This window comes from Balaenoptera musculus, chromosome 9 (assembly GCF_009873245.2).
Source record: "Balaenoptera musculus isolate JJ_BM4_2016_0621 chromosome 9, mBalMus1.pri.v3, whole genome shotgun sequence".
In the NCBI taxonomy this organism is placed as follows: domain Eukaryota; kingdom Metazoa; phylum Chordata; class Mammalia; order Artiodactyla; family Balaenopteridae; genus Balaenoptera; species Balaenoptera musculus.
This window is the reverse complement of record NC_045793.1, coordinates 14,172,076-14,196,242: the sequence shown is the minus strand read 5'-3', so window position 1 is coordinate 14,196,242 and position 24,167 is coordinate 14,172,076. Positions and strand designations below refer to the sequence as shown.

The following is a 24,167-nucleotide window of genomic DNA, read 5'->3' as shown; positions in this document are numbered from 1 at the left end:
TGACACTTAAAACCATGGGACTGGGTGAGATCCTTTAAGGGCGTGAGCGTAAATGGAGGAAAGGTGACGTAATCCCGGGATGGCGTGTAGATGGGTTGGGGGGCTGTTATTCGACATGTAGAGGGAAAGGAAAATGGAGCTGAGAAGGAGCAGCCAGTGAAGTAGGACTATCAGGAAAGCTGGTGGCGTAGAAGCCTAGTGAACATAGTATTTCAAGGTGGTGTGAGTCAAGTTGGTTCTCAAATGCTAAGAGAGGTCAATCAAGAAAAGAACAGAGGGCTTCCCTGATGGCGCAGTGGTTGAGAATCTGCCTGCCAATGCAGGGGACACGGGTTCGAGCCCTGGTCTGGGAAGATCCCACATGCCGCGGAGCAACTGGGCCCGTGAGCCACAACTACTGAGCCTGCGTGTCTGGAGCCTGTGCTCCGCAACAAGAGAGGCCACGACAGTGAGAGGCCTGCGTACCGCGATGAAGAGTGGCCCCCGCTCGCCGCAACTAGAGAAAGCCCTCGCACAGAAACGAAGACCCAACACAGCCAAAAATAAATAAATAAATAAATAAATTTATTTTAAAAAAAGAAAAGAACAGAGAACTGGCAACTGGATTTAGCAAGATGGAGGTCGTAGGTGACTCGGCCTAGAACAGTTCCAGGATAAGTGGCAAAAGCCCAACTGCAGCGAGTCAAGATAAACACAGGAGGGGAAGAAGTGGTGACAGTAGGTACAGACAACTGTTCTGAGGAGTTTTTCTCAGTAGCTGGTTTCCAGATTAGCAGGTATCAAACCAATTAGCACATTACAGAAATAGACAAGAAATTAGGTTTCAAAACAGAAAAGAAATTGTTTCCAAAGCACAGATTTTACCTTCAAGCATTCACATGTTTTATTATCTAAGGTATTATTTTAATATTATAAAATATTTACCGTGTGTGCATCTGTACGCATAAATGAGAAAACTGAGGCCTCGAGAGGTTAAGTAACTTGTTCAAAGCCACTTAGATAGACCATGATAGGGCCAGGGTAGGCCAGGCAGTGTGTTTCTAGAGCCCAAACCAAGAAAAAACATGAAAGGAAGAGCCGGGAAGCACTCCGCGCACCACGCACCAGGTGGGGATGGTAGTAGCAGAATGAGCGTCAATTAGCACCAATTAGTAGATGGCCAGTGTCCACACAAGTGTTCACTTAACTCTTGGTTACTGTCTGAATTACAAGCACTCATCACATCCAAAGGGTGATTTTTCAAGGCCAATACTCTTTTTGGAAGACAAGGAACTAACACAAAACACCTGTATCCGTTACCACGTTTTCAGGTTTAATCAGTGAACCATCTTAAGCTATGAACAGTCTCAACTACAAGATCCAACGGTTTAATAAAGTAAATAATCAGGCTGAGAACAGACAGTTGCAGTGTGGCCTAAAGGGCTCCAGCCGACAGCCACCAGTCACCTACCTGTGGTCAGCACTGGCTTTCGGTCTCCCGCTCCACAGTCTCCTGTTCACAGAGGAAGGCGGGGGAGAGGAGGGCAGGGGCGGGGGAGGTAGAGAGGGCAGAGGAGGCAGGTTCCTTTTATCTTTCCGGAAGCTCATGCCTGGGTTCCCATCCCTGTCCCCTTCGCCATCATGTTTGAAAGTTCTCCGGGGTTTGGGCGGGGGGCTGATGAAGGGTCTTGCAGGGGAGTCCTCCAAGCCCCTGTACACACTCTCCAGCCTCTGGTCGCAGGGCCTCCCGCCCAAGCCCTTCCTTTCCTCTGCGGCCTCCGGGGCGGGCTCCCTGCCTTCCAGGTCCAAGTGGTGGGCCCTGAATTCTGAGCTACTCCCGCCCCCACGGTTCTCAGGAAGGGTGGGCCCCTCCTCGGCCTTGTCCGGCAGGCAGTGTGGGGAATAACAGGTGCCAGGTAACTGGGGATCCAACCCTGCAGACCCATCCTTCAGAGCCTGCTCAAGTTTCTCCACCTGCTTCAGCACAGAGAGGCTATCATTCTGAAAGCGCTGTTTGCCAAGCCTGGGCTCCCGGCCTCTTCCCAAGCTAGGAGCCAGCTCCCGGGCTGGCTGGCTCAGGTCTTGCCTCTGCTCTGCATCCTGTGCCCCGACTTTCACTACCCCTTTATTTCTCATCTCTCTACTCTCTGCGTCCAGCCTTGTTCCGTCCTGAGCCTCTGCGACCCGAGTCCTCGAACCATCGTGGCTTCTCCTCTCCGTCACACACGACGTCAGGTAATCCTCTTGCCCATCTGCTTTCCTGCCAGGGGCAGGAGTGGTCAACTCCTTTTTCCCTTCCCATTCTGATATCTTGTCCTTTATGCTGAGGGACTTGTGCCAGGCCCCGCCTCGGGCGGGAGGGCAGGGGTTCTGAACACTGCTTAGCTGCCTCTTGCCGGCCCTGCTGGCTCCTTTAGTGCCGAGATCTGAAGCTGGGTCGCTGATGATCATATTTGAGCTGAACATGTTCTGCTGGAAACAGTCCACTCTTGGCTCTAGCATCAGGTTATAGAGGCTCTCCAGTGGGCTTCTTCGTAAGGGTGAATCCTGATCAGTCTCTAGGAAAGGAATGGAGGACCTAAACGGCTGCCTTTGAGGGTCTTCCCCAGCCTTTGGACCTTCCACCTTGACCCTGAACAAGAAAGACAAACACTGAGTGCAGGAATTCTTGGTTATTGTTCTTAACTAGTCATTCAGATTTGCTAGAACTTAGATATAAATGTTACATACTAGTTGCAAGCCACACACATTGAAACCACCATTAAAAAAATCACTTTATGTTTTTCTTGGGGAGACAGCACGGTGAAATGAAAGGAGCTATTGGATTGTGGAGTCCAATAGACTTGGGTTTAAATCCTAATTCAACCACTGACCAGCTGTCTGACCTTGGGTAAGTTGCTTAACTTCTCTAAACCTCAGTTTCCTCATCTGTGAAATGGGAATAATAAACATATCTAACAGGGTGGCTATAAACATTTAATAAGCTAGCTCATATAAAGCATCTAGTATGGTGTGAGTCTACAATAAATGGTAGTTGTCATTATTATTAGCTTTTTTTTAGTATTTTATTTATTTACTTATGTATTTATTTATTTATTTGGCTGCACCGGGTCTTAGTTGCCACGTGCGGGATCTTCATTGCAGCATGTGGGCTCTTAGTTGCGGCATGAGGGATCTAGTTCCTGGACCAGGGATGGAACCTGGGCCCCCTGCATTGGAAGTGCGGAGCCTTAACCACTGGACCACTAGGGAAGTCCCATATTTGCTTTTTCCCCTGATGAAAATAGGAGAAGTTTCATGAGATAGAAGATTATACCAACAGATGATCCTTTGGAATGACTACTTAAAACAATGCCACAAGTCATGAGGTTTTTCCTAATACTGGGCTTGATAAATTGTCCTGATCTGAGTGGGTAAAGCCACAATGATTGGCTGCATTTGAATGGAACCTCCTCTAGAATGTGAGCCCTACTAGACTGGTCTCTCCGTGAGGACAGGGATTGTTTTGTTTTGTTTTGAATGGTGGCCTGTTTTGGCTACTGCTACATCCCTAGCACCCAGAACAACATCTGGCAGAGAAGGTGGTCAATAAATATTTGTTGCGTGAATAAGTGAGTAAACAAGCAGATTCAGATTTCTCGCATGGCCTGGAACTGCACTGTCCGATATAGTAGCCACTAGCCACATGTGGCTATTTGAACTAAAATCAAATTAAATTCAAGCTTCACTTCCTCAGTTGCAGCAGCCATATGTCAAGTACTCAGTAGCCATGTGTGGCTAACGGTCACTGTACTGGATGCAGAAGAACATTTCCATCATTGCAGAAAGTTCTGGCCTAGCACGTATGTGTGGGGATATAGGCCTCCATACGTGACTTTAGGAGATGAGTTAGTGCCACGAAGATGTTAAAAATTATTTTGAAAGAAAAACAGAACATTTTAAGCTATTCTAATGAGAATGGGAGTATCTGTGTTTTGAAATGCAAAGCATTCTTCCACCAGCAAAGGTCATGAAGGAGCACAGGGACCTTAAATGTGCCAAGATTAGCAAACATGCATGGACCGACTTCATGGTGCATGTTTTCTGAATATATAGATCTGACTATATGGAAACTCCAGTTAAGGTTCACATGAGGGATGAATAATTAGCAATTTCATGCATACTGTTACTAGCTAGCTTTCTATTCCAGAGACTAACAGTTGTTTATGTAAAGACTTCTCCCTGGATTGGGACATTAACACGTAAATTATGTTGTTGTTCTTGGTTGCTCAGCATAAACCAGAAACTTGTGAAATTGCAGACAAATTTTCATATGTTAAATATGGCTATCAAAGCAGAATTCCTTATTTAAATAATCAATTAGCAATCATAACAGAGCACTTACAAAAAAGAAAGCCTTTTTTAATGGTCCTGTCACCACTGAGGACATTAGCATGAATTCAAATTTTAGTCAGAATCAGTTTGTTATTTTACTGAGAGTTCAAAAGACAGAAATTTAAGTCCTTGCTCTCATTGTGCTAGAGGCAAGATGACGAGACAGGACACATAAAAACACAATTCAGATTAGTTCACATTTAGTGAGAATTGATGATATATAATCATAAATATCCTATGTACTGTTAAAAAATATTGGCAGTAGATAACTATATGGCTTTAGAGTTAGAGGGACCTGGGTGTGGACCCTGGCTTCAATTTTTTTCACTTTAAAATGAGAACACTGGATTTTATTGGTGCAGAGGCCAAATTTATCTTGTTTGCTGTGCCCAGTACATAGTAGGTAGTCAATAAATACAATGAATGAATGGTTGTGTTAATATATGTAATGTGCCCAGAGCACAGCACACATTATAAGTCTTGATGGCAATAAACAGTAACTAGCGTTATTATAATGATTGTAGTTATTGTCTAAGATCCCAGACATCTGGAGCGGCTTCACAATCACTGAGGCCCCATCTAAAAGCTGAAGAGGAAAAAGGCTAGCTTGCTAGAAAACCACGCTGGAATTACAAAGCTCAAGCAAGAGCGGCAAGGATGATGAAACCAGGGGCAGAGTGCCTTCTCCACATGGTTGCTGCACCCCAGAATTTCTCGAGTTCCTGTTTCCAGGATTCTGTGGCCCCAGAAGGGGCTCTGGACTGGTATGCACAGTCGTGAACAGCTCAGTGATCTGCGAACAGCCCAGCAATTGCTCATTCCATTGCAGAATGTGAGAGAGGGTATCAGAGGAGAGGGCTCCACCTGGGGAGAAAACAGCCCTGCTAATATAAAGCAGGCTGTGTGGACAGATGCAGCTGCAAAGCTTTAGGGCTCAATGATAATTAGAATACCCGCACATCCTAGTAGTTAGAAAAATAAGCCCTGGACTGGAAGGCATACATGGGCATAGGGCCTGAAGCGGACACTGGGCACCGGGAAGACCTTCCCTTGACCACGCTGGTCTTGGGCTGCTGACTGAACGCAGTGCATGGAGATGATTTACAGGAGGCTCACCGCTAAGACCTGGAAAAGCATGCCCCCTTAGTTCAGGGAGGCAGGGTTAGTGAGGAGGGAAAGGCAGTAGAAAAAGGAAGGAGACTGAGAATCCGGGCCAACTTCTGCATTCCTCGGGGAGAAAAGTTCTTACTTGTCAGCCAATTTGTGGCCCAGGTTTTCAGTCTGGCTGTGGCTGCCCTTGGCTGGCCTGCACACTGTCATCATGTCAGCACCAAGAGGAGCTCCAAGTCGCCTGGGGGAACAGGGATGCACGCTCAGTGAGCCACGGCAGTGAATCTAGGGCCCACACCCCAAACTATCTGTCTCTGGTGGATTCCACCCAGGAGTAGGGGGTGACAGAGGTGCACCATACAGAATCCCTGACCCAGGAAGGGGTTGGGTCAAAGGCACAGAATCCTGAGGTCCACCCAGATTCAGACCCCATGCCAGCACTTCTCGTGTGTGTGTGTCTTTTAGATAATGTAACCACAATTTTTAAGAAAACGTATAACCTTAGAAAGTAAAACATAAATACCAGCACAACTTGACACTTTTTCAAGGCTCTGTAAGAACCTGTGATGAGCTAACAGCCCCTAAAGAAGAGAAGAGCTATTACTTTATTTGAAACAAGAAATAAACCACCTGCTAAAGTGGAAATACCTACCCAGAGCTACTCTACTCTTCTGCTGCCCCCATGTTGGGTGTAAACCCACACTGTCTTTGGAGCCCTGTACAGAGATTCACGTCTTTTCCACCGAACCTCCCAGGAATCCCTCTCCCACCTCCTTCTCAAGTTTCCAAGATTCCTATCCCCTCTCTCAGGAAGGTTTACCTGCCTAGTAGTTTTCTAACTACTAGGATGTGCAGGTATTTTAATTATTGTTTCTTGGCCTAGGCATCCCCTCCCGCCAAGAAATCAAAGGGCTAGGCTTTAAGACATGCATATAACTCTTGGGAGGAAAGGGAGGCTAGAGGGAGAAAGAAAAAGAGAAGAGTGAACACGGGCAACAAATTAAAGAAGAGGGAGGTTAGGAAACGGTGAGCTGAAAAAAACCTCTAGAGAAACTGTGGGAGGAGGACGGAGCTTGGGCCTGCCCACGGAACCCAGCTGTCCCCCTTTCCAGTGAGCGGCACCCTGCATTTGGGGGTATGTCAGTGTTGAAAGCAAGCCCAGTTCTTTAAAGAAGCCAGGCCCCAGGTCTCTCCCCTCCGTTAGGGAAAAGAGCCCTGAAAGGCCTTTCAGGGACAGGAAGGAACTCATTGCCCCTCTCATAATGCTCAGCAAAGCTTCTGGAGCCTCTCTGTGCGGCTGGGCTGACAGACACTGCTCTTCTGTCCTGCATCTGGCAGAGGCCCCAGGGGACTCAAGGGTAATAGCCACGCCCCGCTGCCCTCCACCCGTCCGCACTCCGCCTCCACACAGACCAAGCCCACAGCGATGCAGCCTCGCTCCACGTGAGCAGCAACTCTCCCCACTCACCCTCTTCCTTCGAGCTGGCATCCTCTTTCACTGGCTCTGTGAATAGCTGCCAGGCCCTGTGCAGGATGCTCTGGGCACTCAAGGATGAGGAAGACGTGGTGTGTGCCGCCGGGGAGAGCACCGGGACTGTGCTGGGGTCACGACCAGCCCCATAACCCCCTCTCTCCTCAAGGGAACGGTTTCCTTATACTCCCTAGGAAGCCGTAGCTTTTTCAAAAAGCACAAAGCCCACTGTGTCTAATGCACAGAGAACCATGTATGAACTTTGAGGTTAAAGATCCCGAGAAGCACTTAAACAACACGGTACTTAAGTGAACTTGATTCCCATCAAGCAGTAATAACTTCCAGTCCGAAAACCACAGTCTCTAGAGAAACAGCTGATACCACAGTCTGAAAAGCAAGTTCAAGTGGGCTTAAGGGGCTGGAACTGAGGGGGCACAGAACCCCAGGCACACTCAGCAATCAGCTCATCAACATTTCTAAATTCACAGAAGAGTGGAAAATGCTGCTCCCACAAAACTTGGACACTTCCCTTTTGTCTCTGATGTTTAAAGGTCATTAATTAGGTGACAAGCCTAGCCTAATTTGCTAGGTGGGAGAACTCTGTGACTTAAATTACCAAGATAAACTTCTCTATCATTTTATAGGTCTGGGAATACAAGATGGAGCTGTTTCCCAAAGTGTGGTCCATGAAAGTTCATATGTTTTTTGCATATTCGAACATTCCCGTAAGTTTTTTAAGCTGTCTTACAAATTGAAGAAGATATTTTTTAAATGCCGGTATCTACAGCCGATTATGTTTATCAGTCTAGTCCATAATCAAGTTTTGTTTTTCTTCCTGCTAAAGTGAATACTGTAAAATCTGTTCTTGACTCAAAGGTTCTCTTTGGGCATCAATGTCAAGTTGATTGGAAGGATCAGGTGAAGTTAAGAAGTGGTGGGAGAGTCTTTTCAGCTTTTAATGTTAGGAACTCCCTTCTAACATCTCAACATGTTACTCCTAATTACTTCTCTGAATTACCTTTACTTTTTCAAGAGAGAGAAAGAGAGAGATTATAGTGAGATGCTTCTGGTCAGTCTCAAAAGCCCACAGAAAATTTAATTGCTCCAGACTGACACTACTAGATCAAAATGCTATATTATTTTGTGACTCCTTCAAGTTTACCCACTAAGGCTTGAAATTCCAGCCTGATTTCTGAAAACACTATTTTTTTAAAGGGGCTTGGGGTACTAAATGTGAAATCATTAATTTAAAAACAAGTATTTCCCCCCAAAAGGGTCAAGATTTTAAAACAGATATAAAGTGTTTTTCCACAAGTAGGAAGGAGGCAGTTGACATATCAGATCTTTTCCCGAGAGCAGTTCTTACAGGAGAGCCTGAGGGTGCCTGAAGGAGGGAGGGGGGCAGCCCTGTGTGGAGAGAAGCGACGAGTCCCAGCGGGGAGATGGTAACTCCTTTAGAATCTGGCCCACGCCTGCCTGCTCTCCTCCCTCCACTGCCATTTGAGGAACCAGCAAAGGCAGGCAGGAAACACCACCTGGTGGAGCCAGCATAGTCTTAAATACCAGGGGCCCAGTAAGACAGCTACTCATGGTCTGAGGCTCGGCCTCTTAGAGTGCTTCTACTTACAATAAAGCATTGTTCATATTTTGTTCTGGGCATTAATTATCCATTTATGATATTTCAAAATTATATAGGATGCCATTGATTGTTGATATAACCAACAGTAATAACCTTCTTCCTATTAGCTCTGGTGGGGTTTTTATGTTGGGAACATGGAGGTGATACATGGTCTACAGAAATTTTGTGATCAAGGTCACTTACAGGAAGAAGTTTGGATAGTACTGGTTTAGGGACTGCTATAAAAAAAACCCTGGACATGATTAGGCCACAGGACGTGGTGGGGGTGGGAGGAGGAAGAACTGATTTTCCCCAAATCTTAAAACAAAGACAGTGATTTAAATAAAAAATGAAATCTGGAAATGTCGATCAACGGATAAATGGATAAACAAACAAAATGTGGTCTAGCCATACAGTATAATGTTATTCAACTCAATCTTAAAAAGGAATAAAGGACCATTACATGCTACAGCATGGCTGAACCTTGAAAACACACTATGTGAAAAAAGCCAGATACAAAAGGAGTATTGTATGATTGTATTTATATGAAATGTCCGGAATAGGTAAATCCATAGAGCAAAGGGGAATTGGGAAGATTACTAACAGGTAAAGGTTTCTTTGGGGAATGACAGAAATGTTCTGGAATTAGATAGTGATGATAGCTACACAACACAGTGAACACATTACAAGTGATAGTGATGATAGCTACACAACACAGTGAACACATTACAAGTCCCTAAATCGTGCACTTTTTTTGGGAGGGGGGGCTGTGTTGGGTCTTATTGCGGTGCGGGCTTTTCTCTGTGCGTTTGGGGCTCGTGCGGTGCGCGGGGCTTCTCATTGCGGTGGCTTCTCTTGTTCTGGAGCACCGGCTCTAGGTGCTCAGGCTTCAGTAGTTGGGGCGCACGGGCTTAGTTGCTCTGCGGCATGTGGGATCTTCCTGGACCAGGGCTTGAACCCGTGTCCCCTGCATTGGCAGGTGGATTCTTAACCACTGTGCAACCTGGGAAGCCCAATTGTGTACTTTTAAATGGTGAATTTTATGTGAATTATATCTCAACTGAAAATACAGTGTAAGTATAGTCAATGAAATTTGGGTAGGGGAGGAGGTGGAGTGAGGAATACATAACTATAATTTTCCAGTGCCCTTCAGTGTTCTAAGGCTAGTATGTTAGTTCTGAAATGCAGGTAAATGTATATGATACATAACTTGATTCATAAAATGGTCAGACTTGAAATACTGAATGAGAAATACAGTTTAGATCATAAATGATTACATACTAATAAAATTAAACTTTGAGTGGTTTTTATTTGTGTTGCAAATAAAACTACAAGGGCTTCCCTGGTGGCGCAGTGGTTAAGAATCCACCTGCCAATGCAGGGGACATGGGTTTGAGCCCTGGTCAGGGAAGATCCCACGTGCTACAGAGCAACTAAGCCCATGCGCCACAACTACTGAGCCTGCACTCTAGAGCCCGCAAGCCACAACTACTGAGCCCATGTGCCACAACTACTGAAGCCCGCGCACCTAGAGCCCGTGCTCCACAACGAGAAGCCACTGCAATAAGAAGCCCGTGCACTGCAACGAAGAGTAGCCCCTGCTCACCGCAACTAGAGAAAGCCTGCGTGCAGCAACGAAGACCCAACGCAGTCAAAATAATAAATAAATAAAATAAATTTTTATCTATTTTTAAAAGTAAATAAATAAATTTTTAAAAAAACAAAAAAAGGACAAGCTTTTCAGCTTTAATGATTCTAATAACTTAGTTTTATCAGTTTGTAAACAGCAGGCAACAAAACTGAGAAGAAACTATTAACAATTACGGTACAACAAAAATAGTTATTTTCTCAACTGAGCTTTTTTTTGGCTGCACAGCTTGCAGGATCTCAGTTTCCTGACCAGGGATTGAACCTGGGCCACAGCAGTGAAAGCCCAGAATCCTAACCACTAGGCCACCAGGGAATTCCCTGAGCATTCTTCTTATTAGCAAGCATACCCAGAAGGTGTTTGTTTTCAGAAAATATGTTGAGAAGGAAAAAAAAAAAAACAGTGCACAGTCACATAACACAACTCTTGCTGCATCTAACTGCTTAGTGAAGCTCTTTCCTGGAGCTCTGGATGCTTCATTTTCATTATCTCAAACAAAACAAAAATAATTTTAAATTAAACAGACCACTCTAGTTATTTACATAACAGCTTTTTGGGGGGTACTATTTTCACAAAAAAAGCAATATTTTCACATTTGGAAGAAGATGGGGGATCCTGAAGCAGGTGAGTAACAACGGAAGCCAAAGGCTACGTGATGCCTCAGAACCACACCCGGGGGCCATATTTGGCAAAATCACAGCCTGCACTCTTGGACCAAATGCTTAAACAGTGCCTGCACACCACGACCAGACCCCAGGTCCTCAGTGCACACGCCAGGTAAAGCCTGTGGCAGAGCCAAGGTAATGGCTTTTCTGGTAACAACCAAAGTCTTCCTGTTTCTAGGAGTTCTGCTTTGAGCCCAGAAGATTCCCCCTTTAAATAAGCATGTTCAAGAAATGTTTGTTGGGGGCTTCCCTGGTGGCGCAGTGGTTGAGAATCTGCCTGCCAATGCAGGGGACACGGGTTCGAGCCCTGGTCTGGGAAGATCCCACATGCCGCGGAGCAACTGGGCCCGTGAGCCACAATTACTGAGCCTGCGCGTCCGGAGCCTGTGCGCCGCAACAAGAGAGGCCACGATAGTGAGAGGCCCGCGCACCGCGATGAAGAGTGGCCCCCACTTGCCGCAATTAGAGAAAGCCCTCGCACAGAAACGAAGACCCAACACAGCCATAAATAAAATAAATAAATAAAATTAAAAAAAAAAAAAAAAAAAAAAAGAAATGTTTGTTGGGGCTTCCCTGGTGGCGCAGTGGTTAAGAATCCGCCTGCCAATGCAGGGGACACGGGTTCAAGCCCTCGTCCGGGAAGATCCCACATGCCACAGAGCAACTAAGCCCATGCGCCACGACTACTGAGTCTGTGCTCTAGATCCCGCGAGCCACAACTACTGAGCCCGCATGCCACAACTACTGAAGCCCGCACACCTAGAGCCCGTGCTCCACAACAAGAGAAGCCACTGCAGTGAAAAGCCCACACACTGCAACGAAGAGTAGCCCCCGCTTGCCGCAACTAGAGAAAGCCTGCGCACAGCAACGAAGACCCAACGCAGCCAAAAATAAATAAATATTTTAAAAAAAGAAAAGAAATATTTGTTGAATGAGCGAACACATATACCATTTTCTTATACTTAACAGATGACTGGATAAACAAAATGTGGTCTAGCCATACAAATGGAATATTATTCAGCCATTTAAAAAAATGAAGGACTATTACATGCTACAACGTGATGAAGCGTAAAAAAATACTAAGTGGATAAAAGCCCAGACACAAAAGAAATATAGTATGATTCAATCTACATGAAATGTGCAGAATAGATAAATCCATAGAGATGGAAGTATTGATAGTGTTGCCAGGGGCTATGTAACGGGGCGTGGGGAGTGACTGCTAATAGGTACGGATTTTCCAGGGGAGGAGAGTGATGAAAATGTTCTAAAATTAATGGTGATAGTTGCACAAAATAGTTAATATGCTAAAAATACTTATAGTTAATATGCTAAAAACCCTAAAAACTGTATATTTTAAAGGGGTGAATTTTATGGTATGTGAATTATATCTCAATAATGCTGTTTTTTTAAAATATTTACTTATTTATTTAGCTGGTTGCGCCGGGTCTTAGTTGCGCAGGCGGGCTCTTTAGTTGCGACATGCGAACTCTTAGTTGCGGCATGCATGTGGGGTCTAGTTCCCTGACCAGGGATCGAACCCAGGCCCCCTGCCTTGGGAGCACGGAGTCTTAACCACTTTGCCACCAGGGAAGTCCCCTGTATTTTTTTTTTTAATCAGCAGGGACAGCTGCTAAAAGTGAGGAGTGCTGGCCCCACCCCAGACTGAGTGAATCAGACTGCTAGAAGAGGACCTAGGAATCTGCATTTATAACTTCCCAGGGAATTCATAGGCTTAGAGTCGACCCTAGAGTTTATTTTCCTGTCACTGGTATTGCCAGTCAGCAACACATCTACTCTCCTTTGCCCTCTTCCTTTGTAAGGCAGTCTTTACTCCAGTGTGTCTCTTTGCTCCTATTTTCAGAGCATGTCTGAAAATCCGATGAGGTGTTATCAGCACACAGTGAGTTGCTCCTGTCCCTCAAGCCCAGGTGTAAATGCTCCAAGATGCTGTTTTCATAGATCGTCCCTACACAGGCAGGCTTCAACAGCAAGGCTCCTTTTCACTCTAAGAAGTGGCCTCAAGACCGAGAGCATAATCTGAGTCATTTTAAGACCTTTCTGTGAGTATGAATACCCAGTTACTGACAATAACAGTTTCTTTGAACAACTTGATCAGTATTTTCTTGACCTACACCTGTCAGTTGTCTGACAAATGAAGCCACTGGGAATCTGTGGCTTGAGCAGCCTGAGGCTGTAGACTGGACCACACTTTTGATGCTCCTGAGGCCAGAGATAGAGAAGATTTTATTATTCTCACTTTCGTAAACCCAGGAAGGATTTTTTTCACACCTGCAGAACAATCCTACATAGGGAGATGTATTTAGCCACCTTAGTAGGATGGGAAACAAATTTTCACTTGACAATATTTGCAAATCATGTGTTTCCCTTCACTCACTTGCAGTGTGGAAATACTTCCGGTATGTTGCCTTTTGGTTCACCATTTCGTGGAGGATAAAAAGCAAGAAAGTACAATTAGGTGGCCATCTTGCATATGAACACTAAACTACTGTGTGTATAAGGTTTTAGTGGTGTCAGCCCTCCCAGGTTATGCTTGATAACTACTAGAGTCACCTCTCTGGAAAAAGTTACTATGAGTTTGCCATAAATCATAAAAGTAGGAGTTATGGGAGTTTATGAAATATGGTAATACTGCTAAAATATGGTTTAAAAAATCTGAATTCAGGTAAATATTTCTTTAAGTAAAAAAGGGACACTTCCTTTGTTCTTTAGGTATTACAGGTCACCAAACCTTGGAGGAGTCAGGTTCTAACTTCTTTCAACTCTCAAACATTTAAACTTGCTCTTGCTTCTCTCTGTTCTTGGCTAGGTCAGAAGCCACTTCTTATTTCTAACCTCTGCAGAAGTCAATGTCAATGCTCCTACCATTCTTCTGATGAGGAAATCAAACCAAGGGAACTTAAGTCACTTGTCTAAGTACATATAACAACTCTTAAGTGGTAGAGCCAGGAATGAGTCTATGTTTTGAGCCCAAGCCTGGTACTCCTTATACAGTATCACTGTGGCTTCATATTACATTTTCTAATCTAGATGAGAACTAGACTCTAGCTGATTATTTTTAGTGTTGTTCAGCTCTTCAAGATCAGCAATTGCTTTATCCTTTTACACCATGCTGAATTTCATAAACACTTGCTAACTGAGTGAGCTGGGAAGGATACTGAAGGTTTTTTTGTGGGTCTCTCTTTTTATGGTTCTGTGATTAAACATTTCTCTACTTTGGGAGTCTATCCTAAAGAATAATCCTAAATATGGAAAAATGTATGCATAAATGTTCATAGCTATATTATTTATAATACTGAAAATTACAAATAACTCAAATGTCAAGCAATATAATGGTAATATAAACTGTAATACAGCTTTCAGTGAAATATTATATAGCAAATTAAATTATGTTTAAGACTACTACAATTCTATTGAGATAGAAAGTAGATTAGTGGTTGCCTAGGTTGGAAGTGGGTAGGTGGGGAAAATGGGGAGTGACTGCTAATGAGTATGCGGTTTCTTTCTGGAGTGATGAAAATTTCTAAAATTGATTGTGGTGATGGTTGCACAACTCTGTGAATACACTAAAAACATTAAACTGTACACTTTAAATGGGTGAATGTACTGTATGTGAATTATATCTCAATAAAGCTGTTATTTTTAAAAAAGTAAATTAAAAAGTCAAGCTAAAAAAAAGAGACTATTGGGACTTCCCTGGCGGTCCAGGGGTTAAGACTGAGCTTCCACTGCAGGGGGCACGGGTTCGATCCCTGGTTTGCATGCATGCGGCACAGCAAAAAAAAAAAAAAAAAAAAGACTATTACTAAATGGAAAAAATGCTCATGTTGTAATGTTAGCCAAAAGGAACAGGATCCAAAAGCTTGCATACTATATGAGTAAAACATGGTTTTAAAGGGGGCAGGGGGAAGGAATTTATTCCTACTCAAAATCTCACACATAAGAAAATGACTGGAAGGAAATGTAACAAAGGATTAACAGTAGCTGTCATCGGGTAAGAATCTTGGAATGATTTTTTTCTGTTCTACTTATCTATATTTTCAACAACAACAAAAAATAGATTTCCAAATTTTTTGTCATAAGCATGCATTATTATTACTATCACAAATAACAGGGGAAAATGTAAACTCAGCTGTTACCTGTGGGAGTCAGGGTCTGCCCTGTGGCGCCCCCAACAGGCCACATGGTCGCTCTGTAGCTACAACGACAGCTGCAGGGTACCGGGTCGGCTGAGCCCGTCACTCCACTACTTGTTGCGCTTTGCCACAGTATCTCCTGAACGAAAGGGTAAGTGATACTTTATTCTCATTTCCTCCTTTCCCTTAGTGACCACCAAGGCTTGGACCCTGGTCTCCAGTAACCACTTCCCAGTACAGATGTTCCCATGGTTCAAAGAGAGATTATATGGGGACCTATGGCTAACGGGGAAATAGTCATGTAATTCATTCTTCCAACTAATAATTGTGTCTACTTCACACAGGGAACTGAGTGAAGCTGGGAGAAATGTAAACGAAATCATTTACTTGCCCTCTGAGAGTTTTCATTCTCATACAGAAAATAAGATGCGCACGACAGTACCGTATTATATACTTGGAAGTTGCTAAGAGAGTAGATCTTAAATGTTTTCACCACACAAACAAAAAAAAGTTAACTGTGTGAGGTGATGGATGTGTTCACTAACGGTATATGGTAATCATGTCACAATACAAATGTATATCAAATCATCACGTGTATACCTTAAACTCACACAATGTTATATGTCAATTATATCTCAATAAAGCTGAGGGAAAAAAGATGCAAACAAATGTCTTTAATACAGAACACAATATGATAAGCAAAACAGGTGACAGCAGATTCCTTTGCGGATCTGGGCTCAAAGGGTGGGCTGAATTTCCTTTGGGGTGTATGGGTGAAAGGCATAGATGTTTGCATAGTCTCAAAGGTGGCTAAATGCTTAAGGAAGGACAAACCACTGAACGAAAGCAGCACTGATTCGTAAGGAATTACACCAACTGATTTGCTGGATTTCCTTGCAGGAGTCAGTCAGATGTGAACTAAGACAGAATCTGAACACAACTTGTGTAGACTGCTGAAAGCTTTTACCAAGATGTTACCAGAAGCATGGCAACCTTAATTTTTTTTATTTCAAAATAATTTCAAGTTTACAGAACAGTTGCAAGAACAGTACAGAGAACTCATATACTCTTTAACGACATTCACCACGTTTTAATATTCTCTCTCAATTAAAGAGTATTCTAAAATGCTCTTTTGGAGCTTCAGGGAAAATGAGTGTTATCCAGCCACTAGAAGCCTTCAGTGCTCATGAATCTAAAAGAAAACAGAATCTTACAAAACCAGTTTAGTGAAGTAAGCACACCCAGGTCCAAAGGACAACTCAACCCCAATCCACTCCTGACCCTCCACCAGGGCCTCCCAGGAGGACACAGAACACTTTAAAACCAGATTACCAAACGTGTAAGAAGAGCTAGGAAAACACAGAAAAATAAAAAAAGCTGGGGGCCAGAGGTGACTGCCCCTACCAGATATTCAAACATACTATAAAGCCTCTGTAATTAAAACAGTGTGGTACTGACACAATAGATAAATAGACTGATAGAATAGAAAGTCTAGACATAGGCCTAAGTACTCATAGAACTTTATATATGATCAAGGTGGCGTCTTAAATCACTAGGACAAAGATGGACTTTTTAATAAATGGTGCTGGAATAACTGAATAGCCCCAAGATGTTCAAGTAAGATCACACTGTGAATCTGATGTGCCTGCAGCCCTGGTGAACTGAGAATTACTTGGGTCTTTCTCAGAGCCAGAAAACCAGCTGCAGGCAAGAACTAGCTCCACAGAGGGGCTGCAGCCCTGAGGGGTTGACAGTAGCCCCTGAAGGATCTGACCAGTATCTGCCATATCCCCTAAAGAGCTCCAAATGCCCTCTGAACCTGCTGTGATTTGAATGTAATTTCAAAATTCTGATTTTCCCCCCTATGGCAGCCCTAGAGCTTATCACACATTTGTACAGCACCTGATTTCCGCATCATACACACATTATAACGTACGTAAGCCCCCTGCCTCCTGCCAGTTTCCAGATGTAATTCTTGTTATGCTTATTTTTGAAGAGAAGATTAAGTTTCAGAGGCTTGCCCAGGATCACAGTGTTTAAGTAGCAGAATAGAGAATCTTATGATTTGTATCTTTCTACTCCGAATTCTGTATTTTGCCCCCAAACCTTGTTATCTGTTCTCTTAGTACCTTCAACCAGAACCACCCAATCGACACCTCTCACAAGCCTGATGCAAGAATCTGCTACTCAGTGATGCCAGTACCCCTGGGGACAGTAACCTGAAGGCCTGACCCCCTTTCTTCCAAGGGCAGCAAGCAGGAAATAGCTTTCATTCATAACCTTTGGAAAGGCCAGGGTAAGGAAATGAACACTGTTACATCCTATGACCTGTTAGGCACTGTATTAAGCACTTTACCAACATAATCTTAGAAATAACGCATCTCCCAAGAGAAATGAAGACATATATCCACATACGTTCTTGTACACTAACATTCAGAGCACATTATTCTTGATGGTCATAAAGTGGAAACAGTCCAAATGCCATCGACTGATGAATAAACAAAATGTGGTATACCCATACAATGAAATAATATTCAGCCATCAAAGGAATGATGACACATGCTACAACATGGCTGAGCCTTGAAGACATAATGCTAAATGAACAGAAGCCAGTCACAAAAGGCCACATATTGTATAAGTCCATTTACACGAAATGTCTGGAACAGGGATATCTACAGAGACAGAAAGTAGACTGATGATTGCTTAGTGCTGGAGGAGATGGAGTGGGCATTGGGGGTGATGGCTAAGGGGTGTGGGTTTCTTTTGCCGTGTGATGAAAATGTTCTAAAATTGGTGACGGTTGCATGCTCTGTGAATATACTAAAAACCATTAAACTGTACACTTTAAATGGATGAATTTTTTTGGTATGTGAATTATACCTCAATAAAACTGTTACAAAAAAAGGAAGGGAGGGAGGGAGGAAGGAAGGGAGGGAGGAGGGAAGGAAGGAAGGAAGGAAGGAAGGGAGGGAGGGAGGAAGGGAGGGAAGGAGGGAGGAAGGAAGGAAGAAGGAAAAGAAGGAAGGGAGGGAGGGAGGAGGGAAGGAAGGAAGGGAGGGAGAGATGAAGGAAGGAAGGGAGGGAGGAAGGAAGGGAGGAGGGAAGGAAGGAAGGGAGGCAGGAAGGAAGGAAAGGAAGGAAGGAAGGAAAAGGGAGGGAGGGAGGGAGGAGGACGGAAGAGAGAGGGAGGGACGGAGGGAAGGAAGGAAGGAAGGAAGGAAGGAAAGGAAAGAAGGGAGGGAGGGAGGGAGGGAGAAGAGGAGGGGACGGAAGGAAGGAGAGGGGTAGAAGAGACATAGAGAGGTGAGGGGAGAGAGACGACTAAGCATCTGGCAGGCATGTACCAGGTAACAATATTTGTAAGTTATATAGTATCCATGGGAGTTTAAGAGATGTGTGTAGCCCCAAAGCCCTCGCTCTAGTACCGCATTACCTCCTTCACAAGCACTATCGTTAGCAGAGTAGCGAGTGTGAATCTGAGGAACCAGGATTCTTATGAATACAGTGGTTAGACAAATGAACACAATACGGTTACAGAAACCATAACAGGTAGTAGAAGCCCTTCCCCCTGACAGGGCACTATCCAGGGCTTGCCCTACCTCACAAAAGGCTCCCTTTCCTGAAAACTGCCCTTCCCTCCTCCACGGAGGCCACTGAGACCCGGGCAGCCATGTTCGAATGATGATCCCACCCCCAGCCAGAGCTGATTGGCTCTAGAGGAGGCCTAACTCAAGTCGGGCCAATCAGGTTCTGCTTCCAGGTAGTGTGGCTGGAACACGGAAACATGGCGCTGTGAGGCTGCCACTTTCCACCCTGTGGACGAAGAAGCAGAGGGAGCTGGGCCGTGGGGGAGAAGAATGATGCCGGCGGAAAGAGGGCTCTGCACTCCCTCAATCCAAGGCACTCTTAAGGCCAGGCTGCATTCCTGCCCACGGGTTCCACGAGGTATCTTTATACCCTTGTTTGCTTAAGCAACCAAAAGAATCCCCACTAACACAGTGTCATGTTCAATCTATGTTCAACTACTTTCCCAAAACGAAAAAAGAAAGCTAGCGTGTGTGTGTGTGTGTGTGTGAGTTTTAAACATGAATCTGCACCCATATGGCTGAAGCTGAGCCAACTGCAGCTACTAAGGAAACCAAACCCCCATTAGGTTTGCCTCCAGCGTGGCACAGAAGGTTGCCTGTGATCTAATCATTCCTATTACCCTATTGAGAAGTCCCTTTCCCTTTCTGGGGAGATTCATCATGACACTGGAGGTGCTGGGAACATCTGAAGTCTTAGTAAAGCCATGTCATGAGACCTAATCTTTCCAAGGACCTGAACAGCATATTATAAGCATTAGTACAGGAAGATCTGCTGAACTCTTGGATGAAGTTAAATAGGACATGGTATCAGAAGGTGTACAGTTTCTTTCCTTCCTTCCGAATAAAACCTCACTGAAAAAACTCTGGCCTTACATTGGGCCTCTTACAATGAGAGGTTACTGTGGGTAAGTGAACAAATAAAGGAATGTAAGCCTTCTTCAGCTCTTCTTTGGATCTACAATATACAAGAAAGCAGATCTCACATCTCTCCCACATACACTAGCAGGGACACATATGAATAAAAAAACATTTACAAGAGGTTGCATTGTCTGAACACCAGAAGAAGAGCTGAGTTGACAGTAGGAAAGGGATGGACGAATCCTTTTCCCATCCCTCTGTCTATTTATGGGAGTCATTTCCCTTCAGGAAATGCTGAGCCCCTTCTCCCAGGACCCTGTTGGGAATGACGCCTGCGCTGGCTGACCCAGCCTTCCACATCCTCCTCCTGGCCTCGGCAGCTCTCCCCTTGTGACCCCGTCAGTCACTGGGAACCCAGCCTGTAAACGACAGTTCTTCTTAGAGTCCCCAGTCTATTGCGGAAATTCAAAGAGGAAAGGGGGGAAAAAAGGTACATAATGAAGCTAGAAAAGCCCCTGGCATGGAGAAGCTCCCAAATATGAAACAGACAAAGGTAGCAGGAGGAAGTCAGGGCTAGAAATGACCACACTCACACTGTGGCCCAGGATTTTTGTGGCTCACCTAGCTTCGGTCACCTGTCTAGGGGGGTGGCAGAGGCAGGAGCAGGACCCAAGGTTCCTGTCACCCCATCTGTCGACCTAAGGCTCATTCACCTCCTCTACACTCATTTCCCCTCCCCAGAAATGTATAGACTGACGTATCTATAGAGAAGTTATCCCAGGAGAACCTGGGTCCACTAATTACATATTCTTCTTTTCTTCCTTTTTCTTCTTTTTTGTCAGCTAGGAGCCCACCTTTTCAGAAACCCGGAGAGAATTCTGGGGTTAGCCCTGGCCACCCCAAACTGAAGTTCTTCCTCTCTCCTCTGAATTTCTCTGGATATTTTTAACTTATCTACATTTGGTAGTCCTACTAAATGTGCATAACCATGTGGTATCTCTTTCATGGTTGGCTTTGATTGTTATTTATATGTTATTTATTTAAGATTTCACATAGTTATTTTTTAAATTTTTAAAATTTATTATTTTTGGCTGTGGTTGGGTCTTCATTGCTGCACGCAGGCTGTTCTCTAGTTGTGGCGAGCAGGGGCTACTCTTCGTTGCGGCACATGGGCTTCTCATTGTGGTGGTTTCTCTTGTTGTGAAGCACGGGCTCTAGGTGCGTGGGCTTCAGTAGTTGTGGCACATGGGCTCAGTAGTTGTGGCGCACAGGCTTAGTTGCTCCGCGGCATGTGGGATCTTCCCAGACCAGGGATTGAACCCATGTCCCCATCATTGGCAGGTGGATTCTTAACCACTGCGCCACCAGGGAAGTCCCAAGATTTCACATAGTTATGTTTGACACCTCAAATTAAACTGCAACAATGAATGAATGATTAACATTTATCAAACACAATATTTTCTAGGCCAGATTCTACACAGATTGTTTCACTGACTCCTCACACCAACCCTACAATTGCCTCCCCTTTACAGATGTGGAAAGCAAGGCCTGGAGAGATGAACTTGTCCCAAGGCCACATGGATGCTGAATGAATCCAGGTGGTCAGATTCAAGTCCAGGTGCCTAATGCCAAGTTGAGTGCCTTGGGGGCAAGGCAAGGGGTCTTCCCCTCCCGGATACAGAATAGCTACTCAGGGAATTGTTACAATTGGGTTTTATTCACCCCCTCCCTCCTCTCCAGGCACACCGTGGCACCAGGGCACAACCTGGCCAGCCCTCCACTTCCAGAGGCAGCCCTTGGGCTGCCATTTTGGGGTTTGTTTTTCCCTCTGAAGGGTTTCCTCATGTTCTTTTAACCTGGCCACACTGACAGGTAGTACTGAGGAGGGGAAGAAGGGTTCCCCTGTGGCATCTGTCCTGTGTCCTGGCCTCTGGACACCTGGAAGCTCACACCACACCAGAAGTAGCCACTTGCAGGGGATGCACCTGAGGCCAGGCTTTATTTGCTTCCCGGCAGCCCTCCCTGGCTCCAGCTGTGCCGCCCCAAACTCTTCACTCTCCACCTCCTCTCCCTCTCGCCTTCCTGCCCTCCTCTTCCCTTCCTCCCCCTCAGACCCCTTCCTCCCCCTCAGACCCTTTCCCACCCTCTTTTGCTGGCTTCTGTTCTCTTTCTTTCCATGAGCAGAGAGTTTCCAGCCTGGCTCCCGGCCAGCACATTTGGACAAAAGGCAGCAATCTTGGAGGGAGACGTCATCTCCCATCCCCTTTTCCGGGGCCAGCACCGTGGCTCCCCGAGCCCCGAGAGGGAGCAGGGGGCTGCGGCCGTTCCCGCCCCGCTCCCAGTTCTGGGAACGAGCTTGAGCGATGGCACATCGTGGGCGTTGAAAGCAAAGGGTTTGGAAGCAGACAGACCCAGATTCAAATTCCAGCTCTGAAGCCTGAGAGCTGTGGGACCTTGGGCAAGTTACTTTGCTAAGCCTTTAGTTCTCGCCTCTGTAAAATGGTGACAGAAGCGAGAAAGGCTCGCTTTGAAAGGCTTATAGGAGATCGCAGCTGTAAAACTTCCGGCACAGTGCGTCGTTGTCCTGTAAGAAGCGCTCAACACGGCTTCTGTTATTATGAACCGAACTTAACTCTGCCAAATAATCCAAGTAAAAATACAGGACTTTGTTACAATCATCATCATCGTCCACCTTCTCAACTCATCCGCAGGGCTGCTTACCCAGCTTCAATTGTTTGCAAGTGCGGTACAGTCGTAAGACCTCTCAAACATATCATTACTGTTACAATGTAATCTGTAAAAGTTGGTTTTGAAATCGGATAAGGAGCTGACCCTCTTCCCTTTTCAGTAGAGTCAGTGCTCAGCCTTGATGCCAGACATGAAAGGAAGGAGGGGCCCACACCAATCAGCAGGGCCTGCTCGCCCTGACTCCCCTTCCCTCCCACCCTGTTTTTTGGCTTCTTATAAGCTGAGGCCCTGTTTCTGTTTGTTTACTATCTGTGCTTGGTGTTTTATACTTAGAAGTTGCACAATGCCTGGGAACGTGCTCAGTTTTATTTAGCTAAGCTTTGAGATATGGGCAATGGTCTTTCCCCTATGATTTTATTTAGCTAATCTGAGCCAGCATGGATGGATTTGAAATTAATTAGTAAGATTAATCAAGGAGCTGAGCACGGTACTCCGTGTGAGGTGCTGCTGGGAAATTCACCAATACATGCAATGGTCCCTGCCCTAGAGCTAGGGATAAAAGATGCAAACCCGATCAACCACCAGCGAGAAAAGATTACAACTGTTCAAGACAAAAAGACAAGAGCAGTCCAGGGAATGCCTGACAACACGTTTAACAAAAACCACAATGTGAGAGTGGCTTAGGGACTAAATTCAAACTACAGTGGTAAATGTTATGAAGTAAATATAACTGGAGGAATTTAGAGGCAGGCAATGAAAGTCAGGAGTCATGGACTGCTTCAGAGAAGAGGCAGAATCTGGTGGCCCTTTGATAGATTGGGTTCCGACAGCTAGGAGAGTGTTTAGGCGAGGCAAGGGCATGAGGAAAAGGGACGGTGCACCCTGCCCCGGACAAGACTGATGGTGGGACAGCTACTCTGGGACATGTGATGGGGAAACACAGAGAGGAGGATGGAAGGGGCTGGCGGATGAGACTTGGAGACGTTCTGGAATCAGAAAGAGGAGGTAAGGTTTGCTCTCCGTGGAACATAAAGAGGAGACGTGATAAACATACGTGTTCTTTTTGTACATTCAAGAGGAAACGTGTAGGGACTTCCCTGGTGGTCCAGTGGGTAAGCCTCCATGCTCCTAATGCAGCGGGCCCGGGTTCGATCCCTGGTCAGGGAACTAGATCCTGCATACATGCCACAACTAGGATCCTGCATGCTGCAACTAAGGAGCCCTCGAGCTGCAACTAAGACCCAGCGCAACCTAAATAAACAAATAAATAAATATGTTTTTAAAACTAATAAATAAAAATAATCTTTAAAATAGACCTTTAAAAAAAAACAGGAAATGTGTAAAGCAGGCAGCCAGAGGTAGAGTCTAAGAGTCTGGCGAAAGCACAACCCTGGAGGTGGTAAAACTGGGGACGCAGCTGACGAACCAGTGAGCATGAACAAGCTCTCTGAGGGAGAAAGTGAAGCCAAAGAAGACAGTGAAGAATTGAGTGTGAGGGGGACTCTCACTTTGCCCCTGTTACCCAGCTCTTGATCAGTTCTTTTTAATGTTTCTTCATCTGGGCCTTCCACCGGACAGGGAGGTCTGATGACAGAACACCTGCATTGGGCTTCTTTTTATTCCTCTGCAATGTCTAGATCAGATCTTGGTCTATCGTGGGTGTGGTACGAATGCTTGTTGAATTCGAAGAAGAAAAGGAATCAGTGAAGATCTCCTTTTCCAAAGACAATTAGGACAACCCAGATGGTTGTGGTGTCTCAGGGGAGGAGCGATTCTTCAAAACACTTCACAAAGGTGGGGCTCGGACACCAGCCAATTGCAGTGGCCTTACTGTTGACCCTTTAAATGGCTGGATCTGGTCTAGGGGCTCCCAGGATTGTGGGACACCGGGAGTGACTATTAACCAACCAGTAGAGAAGCATTTCAGCGTTTTGACAAGTGGCATAGATGTGTCACCATACCAGTTTTATATCGACTGTGACCCGGGTCAGGAGAGTTGCATACATTAGGAAGCT

At 45.1% G+C, this 24,167-nt stretch overlaps 1 protein-coding gene across 6 annotated transcripts in view; it reads right to left on the bottom strand.

Annotated features, from left to right (window-relative positions):
* DENND2A (DENN domain containing 2A) overlaps nt 1-24,167 on the bottom strand; it is a 100,827-nt gene that overhangs the window by 68,778 nt on the left and 7,882 nt on the right. For 2 of the 6 annotated variants that reach the window (XM_036863733.1, XM_036863730.1), the window contains exons 2-4: nt 15,023-15,158; nt 5,603-5,704; nt 1,451-2,611 (exon numbers count right to left, since the gene is read on the bottom strand). In XM_036863733.1, the coding sequence (XP_036719628.1) occupies nt 1,451-2,611; nt 5,603-5,676 (1,235 nt within the window). In that variant the 5' untranslated portion in view covers nt 5,677-5,704; nt 15,023-15,158. Of the gene's footprint in view, nt 1-1,450; nt 2,612-5,602; nt 5,705-5,986; nt 6,038-15,022; nt 15,159-18,618; nt 18,687-24,167 lie in introns of those variants that run through there. The other 4 variants (XM_036863729.1, XM_036863728.1, XM_036863732.1 and 1 more) reach the window with 4 other exon arrangements.